Source organism: Cajanus cajan, chromosome 7 (genome assembly GCF_000230855.2).
Source record: "Cajanus cajan strain Asha chromosome 7, NIPB_CcT2T_4, whole genome shotgun sequence".
NCBI lineage: Eukaryota > Viridiplantae > Streptophyta > Magnoliopsida > Fabales > Fabaceae > Cajanus > Cajanus cajan.
Window position 1 is genome coordinate 14141142 of NC_138523.1, and position 18490 is coordinate 14159631.

The 18490-nt window shown below is 34.1% G+C and overlaps 1 protein-coding gene and 1 non-coding gene across 2 annotated transcripts; one reads left to right on the top strand and one right to left on the bottom strand.

The window, feature by feature from the left end:
* Window positions 1-15756: 15756 nt before the first annotated feature.
* Window positions 15757-15828, bottom strand: TRNAP-CGG (transfer RNA proline (anticodon CGG)). Its single transcript has one exon. It is a non-coding gene; the product is annotated as a tRNA-Pro (tRNA).
* A 2125-nt stretch (window positions 15829-17953) lies between these two features.
* On the top strand, window positions 17954-18322 carry LOC109816346 (auxin-responsive protein SAUR21). The gene has a single exon (XM_083060739.1). It carries the CDS (start codon window positions 17954-17956, stop codon window positions 18320-18322), a length of 369 nt encoding a protein of 122 aa, XP_082916865.1.
* Window positions 18323-18490: the final 168 nt, after the last annotated feature.

Here is an 18490-nt window from a genome sequence, read left to right on the forward strand (position 1 = left end):
TCTTCAAATTGAAAGCAATAATATAAAGTTAAAGTTGAGAAATCACTATGTTATTTTTTCTTATTGTCAAGATGTGATATAACCAATTAAATACAAAGTTTTTTTTATAGAAAAAATGTAATGAATTTTACAAATGATATTCTCTATATGTTTGTGAGTGTCTCTATCTATATTTTTTAATCTTCAAGCTTTCTTACATAGGTGCTTCATGAAAATGATCATTGCAAGCCCTTGAATGTCTCTTGCAAGTTGGTTTCATTTATTTTCATCTTTGTTTCTTGTGAAGGAAAGTGTTTATTGATGCATTGAATGTGAGAATTAAATGTATTTTGTAACGCCCAATCGTATTAATATTATTCTCAGTAATATACGTGTATATATATATATATATATATATATATATAATATTTATAGATACAAAACACATGTATAGTAATAATATTATACATAATAACACTATAAATATTTATCACTACGTGCGTAGTTACTTACTTTTACATATATATTACATATTATTGAAAATATTTACAATACGTGCCTATTTACATATCATAGTTTCTTTTTCTACTTCTATTATAATATTTACATGGGTGGTTGAAACAAATTTACAATTGGATTCACATGGTTAGCGGGGCGGTAAAAAGAAAGTGACTATTATTGGGCTATCGATCAGTGTAGGGACTTCTTGGTTTGGAGAGAAGGTAAAACTCGACACCGCCACCCCATTAAATGTGACTGCGTTTGCTACCGCATCAACACTCCATGTAGTTCCAGAAAATACTGCAGATATCACTGAAGGAAAAGGTCGTGGAATGTGGGGTGCATCCATCTATATATATATATATATATATATATATATATTTGTTTTTTTATATATATAAATTAATACAAATTTTAAACAAGAAAGATAAGGAGTGAGAACAATTTTTAAAGAAATATTTATAATCACAGAGCATGCGTAACAATAGTTAATATTAGAAAATATATATAAAAATTTGAATTACACTTACAGTGACTAGTCAAGATAAATGAACATTATAATATCAACCAATGAAAGAATTTTTAATCATAACTCCTTACTCATTTAAATCCCCAAGGTCAAACCTCCAACTACAAATAATTCAAATTTTATCTTCTATGACCATAAAATAATATTTATTTTTAAAACGAGTCAAAGACATTTTAACAAAATTATATTATAATTAATCATAAAAGCAATCACGTTGAATAAATTTGAGAATTTATCATTATTTAAGCTTTAATTAAATAACATATACGTAAATAAAACATATTAAGAGCACCAATTAATTAAATGACAATGATAATCATTATAAAATAATTAAACAATATAAAATATGAACATATTAATAATTATTATGGATAACAATAATCATAGATTAAGCAAATAAATGAGGTTAGTGGCACTTCACTAAATAAATATACATAAAAATAACACAATTAAATAAACATAGTAGTATATAAAATTTTAAAGAGATAAAGTTCTCCTTCTCCTTACCTTAGTAGAGATATAAAATTGTTCCCAAAACAGTGTCTTTCTTTCTCACGTACTTTTTTTTTTCTCTCTTTTTACGTTCTCGCTCTCTCCCACAATGCTCGAACGTTTCAAATGGTTACTCCTATTTATAGGGGTGTAATACCCATTGATTAGGTAAGATTATGCGTAACCTACATTATTAACTGTTGTGCTGTTCAATAATTGCTCTACACATTTATACGTTATACGTTATCTACTACTGTACATATTTATCTACCGCATCTCACATTCATATTTATCTACACCTATTCATCATTTCACTACACCTCATATTCCTATTTATCTACACCTATTCATCATTACACATGTCACACATACACGTACACCATTCACCACACATCTCACATTATCTACACCTAAGCACACACGTCACACATAATACATCACTTATCTTTTATTATTTAATTATACAAATTTATTTAATTACTTATTATTAAAATATATAAGTTATTATATACATTATAATAGATAGTTTTATATATAATTATAATATTATAAATATTTATAATATTATTGGATATTATATATATATATATATATATATTTAAATATGATTATTTATATATATATATATGTACATGATGATTAAAATATTATTCTAAAAATGTGAATTATAACAATATAACTATCTAAAAAAAATACAACCAATTTTATTTATTTTAAATAAGGTAACTAAAATTTAAAAGAAATATTATTTTAAAAATATATATAATATAAAATTGAGAATGTTGTATCATAAATTTAGAATATTACATATTTTACTAAATTGTCACTTCTTATTTAATTAAAGAAACTGTCTATCACCTCCAAGGTATCAAAAGAGATAAACAAATATGTGTTTGTCAAAAATAACTTTTGAATGTTTCAAGGAATTTGTTTGTTCTTTTTATGACACAAAGTATGTTTGTGTTGTTTTTTAAGTCAATATCAAATGATTCTACATTATCTCAGTTTGTCATGTGTTATTAAATTAATCAAATTAATAGAATAAATTGATAAAAAAAAAAGAAACCAATTTAAACAAACAAAGGTACTTAAGGGATGAAAGTGAAATTTAAAATAAAAATAAAGGACAAAAATATATTTTACTTTTTATTTTATATTTCATTATTTTTTGATAATAATATTTCTTCATTAAATTTCAAAGATATAATTTAATATACTTTATTTAATTTATGGGTGTGCAGGATGATATACCGATACCACCATACCACGCCATGATTTCTACCACCTTTGAGTATTTTATACTTATGGTAGTTTATTATTATTATTACTATTTCTATTACTATTATTATTATTATTATTATTATTATTATTATTATTATTATTATTTAGCTTTTCTTAAACCAATACGCAATGAGAATGTCAATTGCGTGTGCAAAATTAAGATGGAATTAAATTTTAAACATCCATTAATAGTAAGATTAATGACAAGTTCCATTATTGATATTTAATATTGAGGTTGTTACCACTTATTAGTCACATAATTTCAAAGAGAATGATGAGTTAACAAGACACAATCCAGGTCCAAAATCATAGTGACAACCAATCTACATTTATAGTTTTTCCCCTAAGTTGGGGTCTATGATTTATCCCTTTCGTGTGTGCAACACGACACGCTTAAGAAACACAGTGCGTAAGCTGTCTTATTAAATAACCAACACAAATAATGTAAAGTAACATAAAACAATTCAGATGATACTTGAAGAAGATCATGGCCCAAAAACCATAATATTGTCAAAAATGAAATAAAAATAAAGATGTCCTTAATTTCGCTGTCACTTGAAGATGAGAGAGCTGTGTTGAATTGTTGATGGAATAAAAATCTACTTGAAAGTTGAAAAATAGAAATGCGCGGGTAAAATTACATTATCAATCGGTTAAATCACCTTTTCATATTTAATTGTTTTAATTTCACTTTATAAAAAAATTAAATATAATTTCTTAATTTTTAAAAATATACAATGTTATCATTCCTATATTGGTATTGATTAGTATAAATGATAACAACTTATATTTTTTAATTAAGTTGTCTAATATTAAATCCTAACTTCGAATATGAAATAAATTATATCAAGAGAAAAATACTCATTTTGTGGACATTTATGATTCCCAATAAAAATTTGTCATCATAAATATTTCGTACCAATATCATAATTACTAAAAAAATTTATTATCATTTTTGTTCAATTAAGATTGAGAATATTAATTTCTTGTATAAAGACATAATATCTATCACATATATGAAGAAATAACATCTTTAATTTTAATTGAATAAAAGTGACAATATTGTTTTATTTTTAAAAATAATTAATCAAATTGAATATTTTAATAAAAAGAATGAGCAAATTAAACTAATCAAATAAAAAAAAATCAAGGGAGTAATTTAGCTTTTTTTTTTTTTTAATCAAGTAGTATATATCAAGTAGGAACATCAAATTAGGTTATAATTGTATTGCTCTATCAAGAGAATATGTAATCAGATTGTTATTTTTTTTTTTTTTCTTTTAGGAGGCTTCTCTGAACTTGAATCAAAGTCTATTATCTCATCAACTAGAGCTTTCATTGAGAGAACCCTTCCATGACAGGTTCTAAAACATCTAATTCCATGGAGTGTACAAAGAACGGAGAAGAATGTCACCAAACTTAAAGTTACAAGTTGCCTTGGTAGCTAGAGCGTTTTGCTCGTGGTGGTCGCCAGAATCGCCTGGAGAATGTGCACAGAGGAGTCATTGGAACAGTTGCAACTTCATTGTCGGAGAGAAAGAAGAAGAATAGTAGAAAGCGCGAATGAGTTTGTGCCCTCTTATGACCTAATAATAAGACATTTTATGGCATGTGACTATTTACTTGTCATAAAATGTGAACTTTCTATAGCAGGTAAATCAATACCCATCATAAAATGGTTAAGTCAAAGGCTGACCAACACATTTTATGATGGGTGTTAACTTATCTATCATAGAATGTTCTTATATGACAAATAAGTCAACACTCTTCATAGAATATTTTAGCATATTTACAAATATGTTATCGCATCACTTTTTATGGCATGAGTTAGTCAGAGAGCTCTCTGCCTAATTGAGGTAGGGCATGGGTGTTGCCACACCAGGCATGTGAGTGTGGGGCACTTTCTACCTCAATCAAGCTAGGCGCAAATGATGAGATGTAGGGCGTGAGCGAGACAGAGAGTTCCCAGCCTTAGTGGCCTTGGGCGCCCAATGAATAGCGTCGGGCATAAATCATATGATGGAAAGTTGGTTGTTAAAGTTGTTTTATTCAGAAACTTGATGAAGGTTTTTCGCAAACCCACCACTTGGCAAGTGAACCAAGTTTCGAAGTAGTATTCAAATATCGTCCTCAGGGATTTGAGTGTTTAGTAATTCTTTCTCTAATAATTTAAATGAGAATGTTGTTATAATTGCAAATGAGTAAAGACAGAGTAGAACAACACAATAAAATAAACGTAGTAAAGACAATGATTAAGAAACAAGGATTGGTTCAGAAGTACTTGTTAACTCGTAGATCTTCTTAAAATAAATGTGATTCTAATTTCATTATTTCCACGTTCATTAAGTAATCCAACAAGATTCCTCAAGGTTGAATCCTAAAGTCATTAAGCTCAAAACATGATTCCTCTATGTTTTAAGTTTAACACTTCGCATTAAGAACAAAGACTTGAACAATGTGACTAACCAAATCAAGTCTACTCCTAGAACAAGAAATGATTAGGTGCAAGATTCAGTTCGGATTTTCGAAAACGTTTTCCAACTGGATTCAAAAGCCAAAAATCATACAACGGGTGATCAAACCGATATAAGCATTAAGAGAAGAATCAAGCACAAATAATGAGATCAAAATACATATATTTAAGAAGAAGAGGAGTTAGTAGTTACATCCAACCAATCCTTAATGAGGTTAGCCACACATGGCCATTACAGGATCAAAGAGTGAAAGGAACAAATTACAAAGCAAAGGATGAAGAAATGGAGTTGATCTTCGTTCCCAAAGAATTCAGCTTCCAAGTCTTTGTTCTCCCTTCGTTCTTCCCTCTTCCGGGCTCCTCAATCTGTTTCTTTCTCTGTATTTTCGTGTTCCCTGTTTCTTCATTTTTCCCCTTTTATATGAGCTTCAAAACAAGGCCAAAAAGTGACTTTTACTCCCACAACTGCAGCTGTAGATCCACGGCTATGGTTGTGGAGAGTCCTTCAGGGTGAAGAAACCTCCAAGGCTGCAGTTGTGGTTTCACAGCTATAGCTGTGACAACTCCTTCAATCTTAAGGAACTTCCGACGCTCAAGCGATGAAGCCACAACTATGGCTGTGAGTCTCTGGAGTTTTTGCTGGGTCCTGGGTGCTTCCATGGCTTTAGCTGTGAGTCCACAGCTTTAGCTTCAACTCTCTGGAGCTTCAAAGTGCATTTCAAATTTCCACAGCTATAGTTGCAGATCCACAGCTATAGCTCTAACTTTCTGGACCTCTATATCCTTCCCAGACTTCCACAGCTCGAGCTCCAGATCCACAACTATGGCTGTGGATCTCTACCTAGCCAAAAATCCTGCAAAAAATGAGGAAATTCCTTAAGATTGCTACTACTCCTATACTCTTATAGTATAACAATTCTTTAAATTAAAGGGGTGAAATAACATATATATTATCTACAATTACCCAAAAAGAGTGCCAAAAGTTGAGTGCAAATCATGCATAAAAGACACTCAACAACTACCCCAACTTAATCTCTTGTTGGTCCCCAACAAGATACCAATGAAAATCAAAAAGGTTCCTACCATGAAATTTCTTCTATATCAACAATAGGTAAACACTCAATCAATTCACCGTCACAAACCAATTTCTACTCACTGAGGTGCCCACAATAACAACCATGCCCAAACACAAAAATAGCAAGGCAAATCATAGCATGAACATTACAAACCAATATCTGAACATACTCTCTCAACAATGGCTCTCCAGGATGAGTGTTTCTCTCAATTCCATTCATCATTTCTATGAACATAAGCATTGATATCATCTCTTCAGTACTACTCTTTGAGAGAAAATTAAGGATCACAAGGACTTTTTTTGAAGGTTGAGGGTTGACTGAGGCTTGGTTAACAAAGGAGTGTGGTTTTTCAAATTAACAGGGTTCAAACTCAAGAGAGTAAAATGAAAATGAACCAAACACTCCATTTTGTTTACTCTAAATATTCAACTCCAACCAGATCTCTCAGCCCAAATTCTTCCTCTAATTACACACCCTCTTTCCTCAAGATTCTCTGCCTAGATTTTAAGAGACCCCTCTTTGTTTTAAGACTTTTTGTACAGGTGCTTGCTTATTTTGTTTTTGATTTGATTTGATTTTTTTTCTTTTTTCTTTTTTTTTTCTTTTTTTTTATTTATTTTTTATTTTATTTTTTTAGCACAAATAATGATAGAATGAAACTAACAAGCACACTTGAATTTGAACAGTGAAAATGATGGAGGGGTGACTCTTCCCTTCAACTTTGCATTAGCTTGATTTCACTACTCTCTTTCAACCTTAGCAATTTTACCAACTACCCCAACTTAATCCCCAATTCATTTTCATTTACTCTCAAGAGTTTGATTAGGGTGAAGAGTTGGTATTTGGGAGAGATTTAGGGTTATTTGAAGGTTAAGGCTCAAACAGGTTTTAAAGGATGGATTCAATTATGGCTAGCTATTTGGCTCTAGGCTTAAGAAGATTTCAGTTATTCACAATGGGATGCCTTGATCCTGTCCAAAACTTTCTCACAAAAGCAATCATTCAAGACTCAACCAATGCAAACACATATGCTATGATGATGGCTCTCAAAGTATAAGTGTATATGATAGATGCACTGTTTAGTCTCTCTCACTCACCAGCTTGGCTAAATGTTCAATTACTGATCTTTCATGCCATGCTAATCAAATATCTCGCAACTTCATGATCAAGCAAATTGGATGAGTACAACCTCAAAGCAAGTCTCAAAACAAACCATTTTAAGGTGAATCAAAAGATGTGTTTTCACTCTTGTTGATCTAAAAGCCATCTCATTTCCTACCTTTCAACAAACCATTTTTTTCTTATTGTTAATTCACAAAAAGTATATAAACCACCAGATAGTTCAAACAATTAACAAAACAGAAACTAAAACAACTGTAATTTAAAATGACATAAAATAAAAGTGAAACTTTTCTTCCTCAAAACAAGGGTGACAGCGACCCTCCATCATCTCTTTCTTTATCATTGCCTGCTCATGCTCCTGCTCCCCACCATGAAGTTGTTCACCTTGATCTCCTTGATCTCCACCCCCTCCAGAAAATATAGGACTGTCCCCAGGCCACTTCAGATGGTGGTGGTGGGGTTGGTGCATCTGGGATTTTATGAGTGGCTTTAGAGCCTCCGCTTGAACTGCCACCTCTTGAACAAACTATCTGAAAATTTTACAACCAATTCTTGCAACCAAGATAGTCTACAAGTTGATCATACAAACAAAAACACAATTCTTCATGGGGCATAAGGAATGATCAATAAACATTCTAACATGTGAAACACTAAAGTTATTTCAAAGCCACCAATGAACAAACAAATATTTCCTACTAGCTCCAATGATCAACGATTTCACACTTTGGATAAAGAACACATATTCACTTAGGCATTTGATCAAGCAATTGATGGACATGATAAGGAGAAATAACATGCATGTGAATTCTTGCCATAAAAGGCTCAAAATTCTTCACAAAATGGAACATTTCAGTGACCACCTTTTTCAAAACTTTCATTGTGTTCAAAAATCAAAAACTTTTCTCTTTCAGGCATTTCTTCGAACACAAAACAGGCAGAAAATGTGAATGCTTATGCATGTTCACGTTGAGAACTCAAACACCCAAACTCATGCAATTCCACATTGGTATACTTCCAAATTAATCAAAGAATTCAGAAATGATGAGAGATTATGAGAAAGGTTCCAAGAGATGAAGAACTCACAACCACCTTCCATGCAACGAAGACAGAGAAGAGAAAGATGAGAGCTTTACCTTATAGTCCTAACAAAAAATGAATGCTTTGATGTTTCAGTGTGGAATGATTAAGGAAAAAGGGAACCTTGATGCCTAAGAGTGAAAACTTTATAGAGAGAATGTGAGGGGAAGATGGAACGTGGGCAGGTTAATGATTTCAGAATTGAGAGAAGAGAGAAACGAAGAGGTGGAGAAAAGGGTTTAGTTTTTAAGACTGATCCAAAACTCTTCATTTATTTCACCTGTTTGGAGTCTCACTATCTTAGAATTGGCGCCAGAAAATTGGCGCTAAGGCTGTGGATCTTGGCGCTGAAATTTTTAACATGCAATTGCTAAGACCGAAACTTGGCGCTAAGGCCATGAATGGGGCGCTGCAGCGCTAGAACCAAGTTAATCAAATAAAACTCCAGAAAGTTGGCGCTATAGCGCTGAAATTGGGCGCTTAAGCTTTGAAAGTTCAACACTCAAACACATTGTGTTCGAGACTGGCGCTATAGCTGTAAATCTTGGCACTTCAGCGCTGGGATTTTGAACAACCAAATGGAACTCCAGAAAGTTGGCGCTAAGGCCGTGAAGGTGGAGCTTAAGCTGTGGAATTTCAACATGAAAACTGGGTTCACACAGAAACTTGGCGCCTTAGCTGTGGAAGCTAGCGCTGAAGCGTTGACATTAAAAAGACCCAGAAAGTCCAACAAAGGAGTGGCGTTAGAGCCGTGACTCCAGCGCTTAAGCCTTAAAAAAAAATTTCAATAAAGACCCTTGGCAGAGAAGTGGCGCTAAAGCGTTGAGTGCAGAGCTGCAGCGCTGAGACTTAGAATTGAAATTCTAAGGTGAGATTCACTCCTTTTCAAATCCCGTTGAGAACATGTGAATACCATTAATTTCTAAGGTACAAAACTTGAAATCCTGAACATGAAAACCAAAGTCATTGTACCTCACATTCTTAAACTGCCCATTACTAAACTACCAATGCCTTCACAACCAAAGATATAGTTGAGTTAATCTTAAGATTCCAACAGCACATATATACTTCACTATTATTACCTACTAAACATCAACATCAACATGAAATTAGCCATCAACAGCAAACATATCAAAATCTATACTATTACACACTAAGTATTAGAATACTCAAAAACTCAAGACCCACAAACTGCACAACCAGCAATAAGGCATCAAAAGGAATTCCCACCTACTAACACAAGCACAACAGACCTTAAACTAATCAGCAATGTTAACACATTCCAAACATGCCAATCATCAAGCAACATTCATACTGAAATCAAGCACTCTATGAACAAAAACTCTTAACTACTCACTATTCAAACTAAAACTGAGAATCTAAAACAGAAATTAAAAAGAACATGCTAATTTAATGTCTTTAGCTTGACAATTCCTGATTGCTCATGGCTCCTTCAAATGTGTGCTGGCAGTGAATCTCTCAACTTCACCACCCAAATAATGCTTGAGCCTCTGACCATTAACTAACCAAGTCCTTCTAGAAGCAGGATCTTCAAGTTCAATAGCTCCATATGATTTGACAGATTTAATCGAGAAAGGACTTGGCCACTTAGATTTGAGCTTCCCAGGGAAAAGTTTCAACCTGGAATTGAACAGTAATACTTGTTGGCCAGGTTGGAAGTTCCTGTTCAGAATCTTCTTATCATGGTATATCTTGGCTTTGTGCTTGTAAGACTTAGAGGACTCATAAGCTTTCAATCTCCTTTCTTCCCATTCATGCAATTGAAGCTTTCTTTTCTCCCCTGCTGCCTTCAAATCATAATTTAAGGCCTTCAAAGCCCAAAATGCTTTATGTTCCAATCCCACTGGCAGATGACAAGCTTTACCAATGACCTTTTCCAATTCTTCGTTAGAGATAGGCAAAGCCTTCTCTAGTGGCGATGAGCTCTTGAAATCATTTTGAGTTTCCAAGTACACATCATTTAATACATCAATTCTAAAGCAATCTTTGTTGCCTTTTGGAAACTTCGTTGTTTCAAATACATTGAAACTCACTTCCTCATCTTGGACCCTCACCTTCAGTTCCTTCATCCATGTCAATGATAACTCGAGCTGTCTTCATAAAGGGTCTGCCCAATATCAAAGGAACTTCTACATCCTCTTCCATATCCATGAATACAAAATCAACTGGAAACATGAACTTATCAACCTTCACTATCATATCTTCCACTATGCCATGTGGAATCTTGATGGATCTGTCTGCCAACTGCAAGGTCATTCTTGTAGGTCTTATTTCCACTTCTCCTATCTTCTTCAGCATGGATAAAGGCATCAAATTGATACTAGCTCCAAGGTCTAAGAGTGCCTTACCCACTGATAAATTACCAATTGATACAGGGAGAGTGAAACTGCCAGGATCTTTGGACTTCTGAGGTAAAGACTTCTGTATAATGGCACTGCATCCTGCCTCAAGCTCCACAGTCTCTTCTTCAAGAATTCTTCTCTTCTTAGTTAACAATTCCTTCATGAACCTAGCATACGTGGGCATTTGTTCAATGGCTTCAGTGAAAGGAATATTAATCTGGAGCTTCTTTATGATATCCAGAAATCTCAAAAACTGTCTTTCTTTTTCTTTCTTAGAAGGAGCATGAGGGTAAGGTAAGTTTCTTACAGGAATAGTGGAACTGACTTCCTTGCCCTTCTTTTTCTTTTTCTCCTTCCCAACTTCATTCTTCTCTTTTATATTCTCACTTTTATTGTTTTCTTCCTCATTCTTCTCACGCTCTTCCTCAACCTCCCTTAATTCAACATTTTCTTTCTTTTCATTTTTCTCACTTACCCCAACATCACTACCTACCACCTTCCCACTTCTTGTTGTTATGGCTTGGCAATACTCCTTGGGGTTGGTCTTGGTGTTGGCTGAAAATGGGCCTTTAGACATGTCAGCTAATTGCTTAGCTAGCTGACCCACCTGTACTTCTAAATTCTTGATGGAAGCTTCAGTGTTTTTCTGGTTATTCATAGACACCTGCATGAACTGGTTCAGAGTCTCCTCCAATTTACTAGTTCTTTCATGCATAGAGGGACACACATGTTGTTGTTGCTGTGGTTGTTGTGGTGGTGACCTATTGGATGGTCCAGCTTCATTCCTCCATCCATATCCTTGGTTGTTGTTGTTTCTCCAACCTTGATTCCCCTGCATATAATTGTTAGTATTATAATTATGGGAATTAAAATTACCTCCTTTCTGTTGGTTACCCACGTAGTTGACCTCTTCTTCATTTGGAGTTTCAGAACAGTGCCCATTGGGATGATCTCTCCCACAAAAATCACATTTTAGAGAAGAATTTGATTGAGTTGAAGAAGAAGCAATAGTATGAAGCTGTTGTGGAATCTTGGCCATCTGCTTAGTCAGTGCTTCAATCTGTTGAGACAGTAGCTTGTTCTGAGCAAGGATTGCATCATTTGTACTAAGATCAAGAACTCCTCTTTTATGAGATTGATGTCTTCCATGCTCTACTTGGTGATCAGAAGATGCCAAAGATTCTATAATTTGAGTGGCTTCTTTTGGGCTTACAGTCATCATGGTGCCACCAGCTGCTGCATCCAATAACATCTTCACCTCAGGCTTGATTCCATTCACAAAGAAGTTAAGTTGAGCTATATCTTCAAACCCGTGGTTAGGACATTTTCTGAGCAATGACTTAAATCTCTCCCAGGCTTCACAAAATGGTTCATTTGCACCTTGCCTGAAAGTAGTAATTTCTGACTTGGCCTTAATATACTTGGATGAAGGATAGAATCTATTCACAAACTTGTTTTCCACATCACCCCAGCTTGTCAAACTTTGATTTGGGTGAGATTGTAACCAAACTTTAGCTTTTCCTATTAAAGAGAATGGAAACAACCTCAAGTATACAGCTTCCTCATCACCTTCAGGTATTCCCATTGTTCCACATAACTCATAGAAATTTGAAAGGTGTACATATGGGTCCTCATGATTAAGGCCAGCAAATTGTTGTGAGCTAACCAAAGTAAGGAAGACAGGCTTCATCTCCATGGCTCTGGAAGTATTTGGAGCTGCAATGCTAGAGAAATGCCTAGGACCATGTTGTTGTGCATAATCACCTAGGGTGCTTCTAGGAGGCCTAACTGGTCCATGTCCACCATTATGAGTGCCTGTTCCTTCTTCAGCCATTTCTGTTTCAAGGTGTGGTTGATTTGATGAAGTAGAAGAACTCAGAAGATCTTGCTATTGTTTTTGGATTCTCTCTAACTGTCTAAGCCTTCTTGTTCTACTATTGTTCCTCCTTGCCGTTCTTTCAATTTCAGGATCAGAATGCAATTCTTCGGCTGGAGTTTTCCCTCGCATACACTTTTAAGAAGTTTGCACAGCAAGGTGAGTCCACAAAACACAACAAGACAAATATCTCTATATATTATAAATATTCACAAAATGAATTATTTACACAATTACAAAATCACAAGATTAAGAATTACTAAATAGCACCAAATCCCCGGCAACGGCGCCAGAAACTTGATGATGGTTTTTCGCAAACCCACCACTTGGCAAGTGAACCAAGTTTCGAAGTAGTATTCAAATATCGTCCTCAGGGATTTGAGTGTTTAGTACTTCTTTCTCTAATAATTTAAATGAGAATGTTGTTATAATTGCAAATGAGTAAAGACAGAGTAGAACAACACAATAAAATAAACGTAGTAAAGACAATGATTAAGAAATAAGGATTGGTTCAGAAGTACTTGCTAACTCGTAGATCTTCTTAAAATAAATGCGATTCTAATTTCATTATTTCCACGTTCATTAAATAATCCAACAAGATTCCTTAAGGTTGAATCCTAAAGTCATTAAGCTCAAAACATGATTCCTCTATGTTTTAAGTTTAACACTTCGCATTAAGAACAAAGACTTGAACAATGTGACTAACCAAATCAAGTCTATTCCTAGAACAAGAAATGATTAGGTGCAAGATTCAGTTCGGGTTTTCGAAAACGTTTTCCAACTGGATTCAAAAGCCAAAAATCATACAACGGGTGATCAAGCCGATATAAGCATTAAGAGAAGAATCAAGCACAAATAATGAGATCAAAATGCATATATTTAAGAAGAAGAGGAGTTAGTAGTTACATCCAACCAATCCTTAATGAGTTTAGCCACACATGGCCATTACAGGATCAAAGATTGAAAGGAAGAAATTACAAAGCAAAGGATGAAGAAATGGAGTTGATCTTCGTTCCCAAAGAATTCAGCTTCCAAGTCTTTGTTCTCCATTCGTTCTTCCCTCTTCCGGGCTCCTCAATCTGTTTCTTTCTCTGTATTTTCGTGTTCCCTGTTTCTTCGTTTTTCCCCTTTTATATAAGCTTCAAAACAGGGCCAAAAAGTGACTTTTACTCCCACGACTGCAGCTGTAGATCCACGGCTATGGCTGTGGAAAGTCCTTCAGGGTGAAGAAACCTCCAAGGCTGCAGCTGTGGTTTCACAGCTATAGCTGTGACAACTCCTTCAATCTTAAGGAACTTCCAACGCTCAAGCGGTGAAGCCACAGCTATGGCTGTGAGTCTCTGGAGTTTTTGCTGGGTCCTGGGTGCTTCCATGGCTTTAGCTGTGAGTCCACAACTTTAGCTTCAACTCTCTGGAGCTTCAAAGTGCATTTCAGATTTCCACAGCTATAGCTGCAGATCCACAGCTATAGCTCCAACTTTCTGGACCTCTATATCCTTCCCAGACTTCCACAGCTCGAGCTCCAGATCCACAACTATGGCTGTGGATCTCTGCCTAGCCAAAAATCCTGCAAAAAATGAGGAAATTCCTTAAGATTGCTACTACTCCTCTACTCTTATAGTATAACTTAATTCTTTAAATTAAAGGGGTGAAATAACATGTATATTATCTACAATTACCCAAAAAGAGTGCCAAAAGTTGAGTGCAAATCATGCATAAAAGACACTCAACAATAGTTGATGAATGATGAACAAGTTGTGGTAAGTTGAATATGTTGCAACATAGTAAGTTATTTTAGTTGCTTAAGTTGATTTCTAATGGTGTTTAAACAAAGTTATGAATGTTGTAAAGATATATGATGATTACGTTGTTTAAGCTAATATGATGTAAAGTTGAATGTTGTATAAGTTGTATGTTGTTAAAGTTGATTAGTTGAATATTGAAAGTTGATAAAGTTGTTAAGTTGATAAACTATAGATACGTGTGTTAGATACATGTCTTAGCTATGATACATGAAAACTAGAGAAGAGTTAAAAATGTTTTCGAACTTAATATCTCATTGTATGGATAATATGTAGTGCTTCGAGAGCCCAATTGAACCCTTCAACAAGTAAGTTGATCTCTGGATGGGTAATTTTTTTTTAGTTGTCTCCTCTAAGTTGTATGTGATATCCGTGTGTGGATAAAGTCGAAACATACGTGTATAAAGCGATCAACCGATAAATTGTGTATAAGTCAAAAGCACATATTATTGTTAATTCATGCGTTAAATTGTATCCTCTTTAATAATTTTTTTTATCATGCTTTATTATTATCATCAAAACTTGTGAAGATATAAAACTTTCATGTTCAATATAAAAATAAAAAAGCTTCCATGTTTTTAGTTCCAATAAATAACACAACTTAAGCTATTACATTTTTAACAATAAAAAAACTATTACATTTTTTTAATAAAATACATTTTCTTGTGTGACTTTGACTCCTACATTTAACACATTTTGTGGCTTTATATGCTTTTGAAAATTGCAGGCACTTAGGCTCCAACCCCATTTAGTGGACAGCACTATTTTAAAAGTAAATTATTTATAAAATAAGCAAGTGAAAATATATTTACCCTATTTCAAATTACAGTAATCTTCAACCACTAAAGATTATGACTTTATGAGTGAATATATTATACCTTTACATGTAACCTTTAGATACACTCTCACTTTAAACAAGCTTTTCCCTGTTACACAGCATTATGCATTGCCCCCTTTACCAATCAAAATGTAAATTACTTGACAAACTGTAGCTTACTGCATTGATTTATATTTTTAGAATCTGAGCATGAAAAACGTAATTTTTTATAATTATAGGTGCAGTATGCTATCTTAATGTATGTTTAATTTATTTTCAAGTATTTTTTTTTCTTTTATATATGACTCTGTTGAAGGAAAACTTTAAAATAATTATTCCTAATTAAAAAAAACTAAATTATGTAAATAGGGGTGTTGCTAGAATCGAACTCGCGACCTCTCGCACCCGAAGCGAGAATCATACCACTAGACCAAACACCCGATCATTGTTTTCAAAAAAATAAAATAGAATATTTAGAATCTTTTCTTTTCCTACTATGATTGTTTTTGTATCCAATCATGTTATTCAAACTTTTCAGTGGAGTTGGCACTTGTATCTTGCCACCAAACAAGCCATAAATTTGTGAAAACATTAAATCCTTTCTTATGTCAAAGTCATCCCCTCAAGAATGAGAAATAGAAAATATTTTCTATTATAATTAATGACTTAATAATCTCGTTTAATCTTACATTGTCAAAGAATCACGATAACACATTATTTTTTTTTGTACACACTACATCTATTTTCTACGAAAGGTACAAAACCATCATAGATAACAAGACTCTTCTTTCAAACATTCAACACAACTATATACATATCCAAAGTTCAAACTCAAAAATAGTTAAATAATGGCAACTTCATTTCTATTAACTCACTCACATGTGACACGGGTAAGAGAAACACATAATCTAATGTGATGTTGACAAAAACAAAAGGCATCAAACTTGTGAAGCAATTGGATGTGATAAACAAATCGATGATCACGTAATTTTGATTGGTGCGGGATTGCCGGAAGAGAAAGCAGTAACCCTACAATAATTCACAGGACAATTCCGTACCTAACGCCATGACATGAGAAACAAAAGAAGATGTACCACAGTCAAACGTTGTACGGGACCCTTAAATTTTGTCGACAAAAACAGAAGAATAGTGATTTCCCAATCATGGGCCACAACACAACACCATAATAATACAACCTCAACGCGTGTTTCACCAGTCAACCCCACAAAAACTTTCCATGGCCCGGCCCGGCCCGGCCCAGTCCACCACCCTCGTGTTTGTCACCAATGGAACCATTTTCCTTTGACCGAAACCAAACTATAAGGGCTCTTAGCTAACCTTTTTCTTAATTCTTTTTGTTTTCTATACTTTTTTAAATAAATTATGTTGACTTTTTAAAGTTTAATGGAATCATGGTCGTTTATAGTATTTTTTTTTAAAGATTTCTTAGTAATGTGTACGAATACCTTTAAAATTTCAACTCACTTGCTTTTGCTTTTCTCCTTGCACGTTGTGGGTCCTTATGACTTGTGAGAGGGGTATAGATACTAGATCCAAAATCGTTGATTCATGTGACAACATTTTGTTTAGACAATTGATTTTCCCTGAAATTTTCCTTATATATTTTGTTTAGACAATTGATTTCATTGGGATTTGTAAAATGTGATTCAATAGTAGGAACATGTATTATTGTACCATTTCGTGGCTCACCATTTTTGTGGCTTTTACTAATTTGAGAGATTTTAGATGAGAGTTCCTTGGTGTGCGTATAAGATCATAAGAAGAAAAATTAATTAAACCCGTGAAACAAGAATGTAATCCATTTTTAGTTTTTCAAACAACAATGATTCCTAAGGAGTGGACCACTAATAAACACGCCCACCGGATTAGTGGGGTCTTATCATTTTTAATGAATGATATCAAATGTTTAATTACATGCCACCCATTTTTAATTTATTTTAGCCCTTGGTTTGCGCCACTTAAATGACACGTATGCACTTGCCACCTAATAACTCACAACCAACAAATGTGGACGTGAGACTCACACACACCAACTGTATTATCATGCTGCTCTACTACGGCTTTTAAGTGCTAGTGTGCCACACATTGCTTGTGTCCTTTTCCACAATTTTTAACAATATGTGAAGTTATCTAATTTCATCACCTTAACTTAACTATTATTAAGTCAGGCTTAAGCCAACGGCCACTTCAAGACAACTTGGAAGAATTGAGAATATTTTTCCATGCTCAAGACATTATAATTCAAACGTGGAAAAGAGGACTTTTCTAAAGGACAACATTCCTCCTTGTTCTCTCATTTTTGTCTATGATCATCACCTTCTTTCTCTTACATATACCATCATAAATCCCCCCTTCAACTTGCACACTAGCCACTAATTCCCTCCTCCACCCTTCCATATTCTCAAAGGGCTTCATGCTTAGTTTTGTTTTTCAGAGACCACAAGTATCTTTCACGAGAAACAATCCTGAAGACCACAAGTATCTTTCACGAGAAACAATTCTGAAGGGCTTGGTTTAGTTGGACACAAAATGCTAGGGAAAAAGATGGTATCATTGAAGAAACTAGCCAGAAAAGTGAAGACTGTTGGTGGAGCTGATCCTGACCCTCCCTACCAAGAATGTTTGCTAAAGGGGTATGAGGAGGAAAAGGAGTCACCCTCTAGCACAACCCCAACTGGTTTTTTTGCACTTTATGTTGGTGAGGAGAGGCAGAGATATGTGGTCCCCACCAGCTACCTTTCTCATCCTCTATTCAAAATTCTGCTAGAAAAGGCATACAATGAATTTGGGTTTGCACAGAGGAATGGCCTGGTGGTTCCATGCAGTGTTTCCACATTTCAGGAGGTTGTGAATGCTATTGAATGTAACAATGGCAAATTTGACTTAGCCAAGATTTTTGAAGATTTTGCTTAAAGTGCCATGCCATGTTAATTAATTTTTTTGGTTAATTAGTGTTACAATGCATCAGAACTATGTTCTCTTTGGTGGGCTTATATTTATTGGATGTTCTAGCCAGACTTAGAACATAGGTCTTCATGATGGCTAGCTGTGCTAGCTTTAATTTCAATTGAAACAATTGCT

What these genes read in the sequence shown, in the direction of transcription:
- LOC109816346 (XM_083060739.1), top strand. Translation starts at nt 17,954, where the DNA reads ATGGTATCATTGAAGAAACTAGCCAGAAAAGTGAAGACTGTTGGTGGA.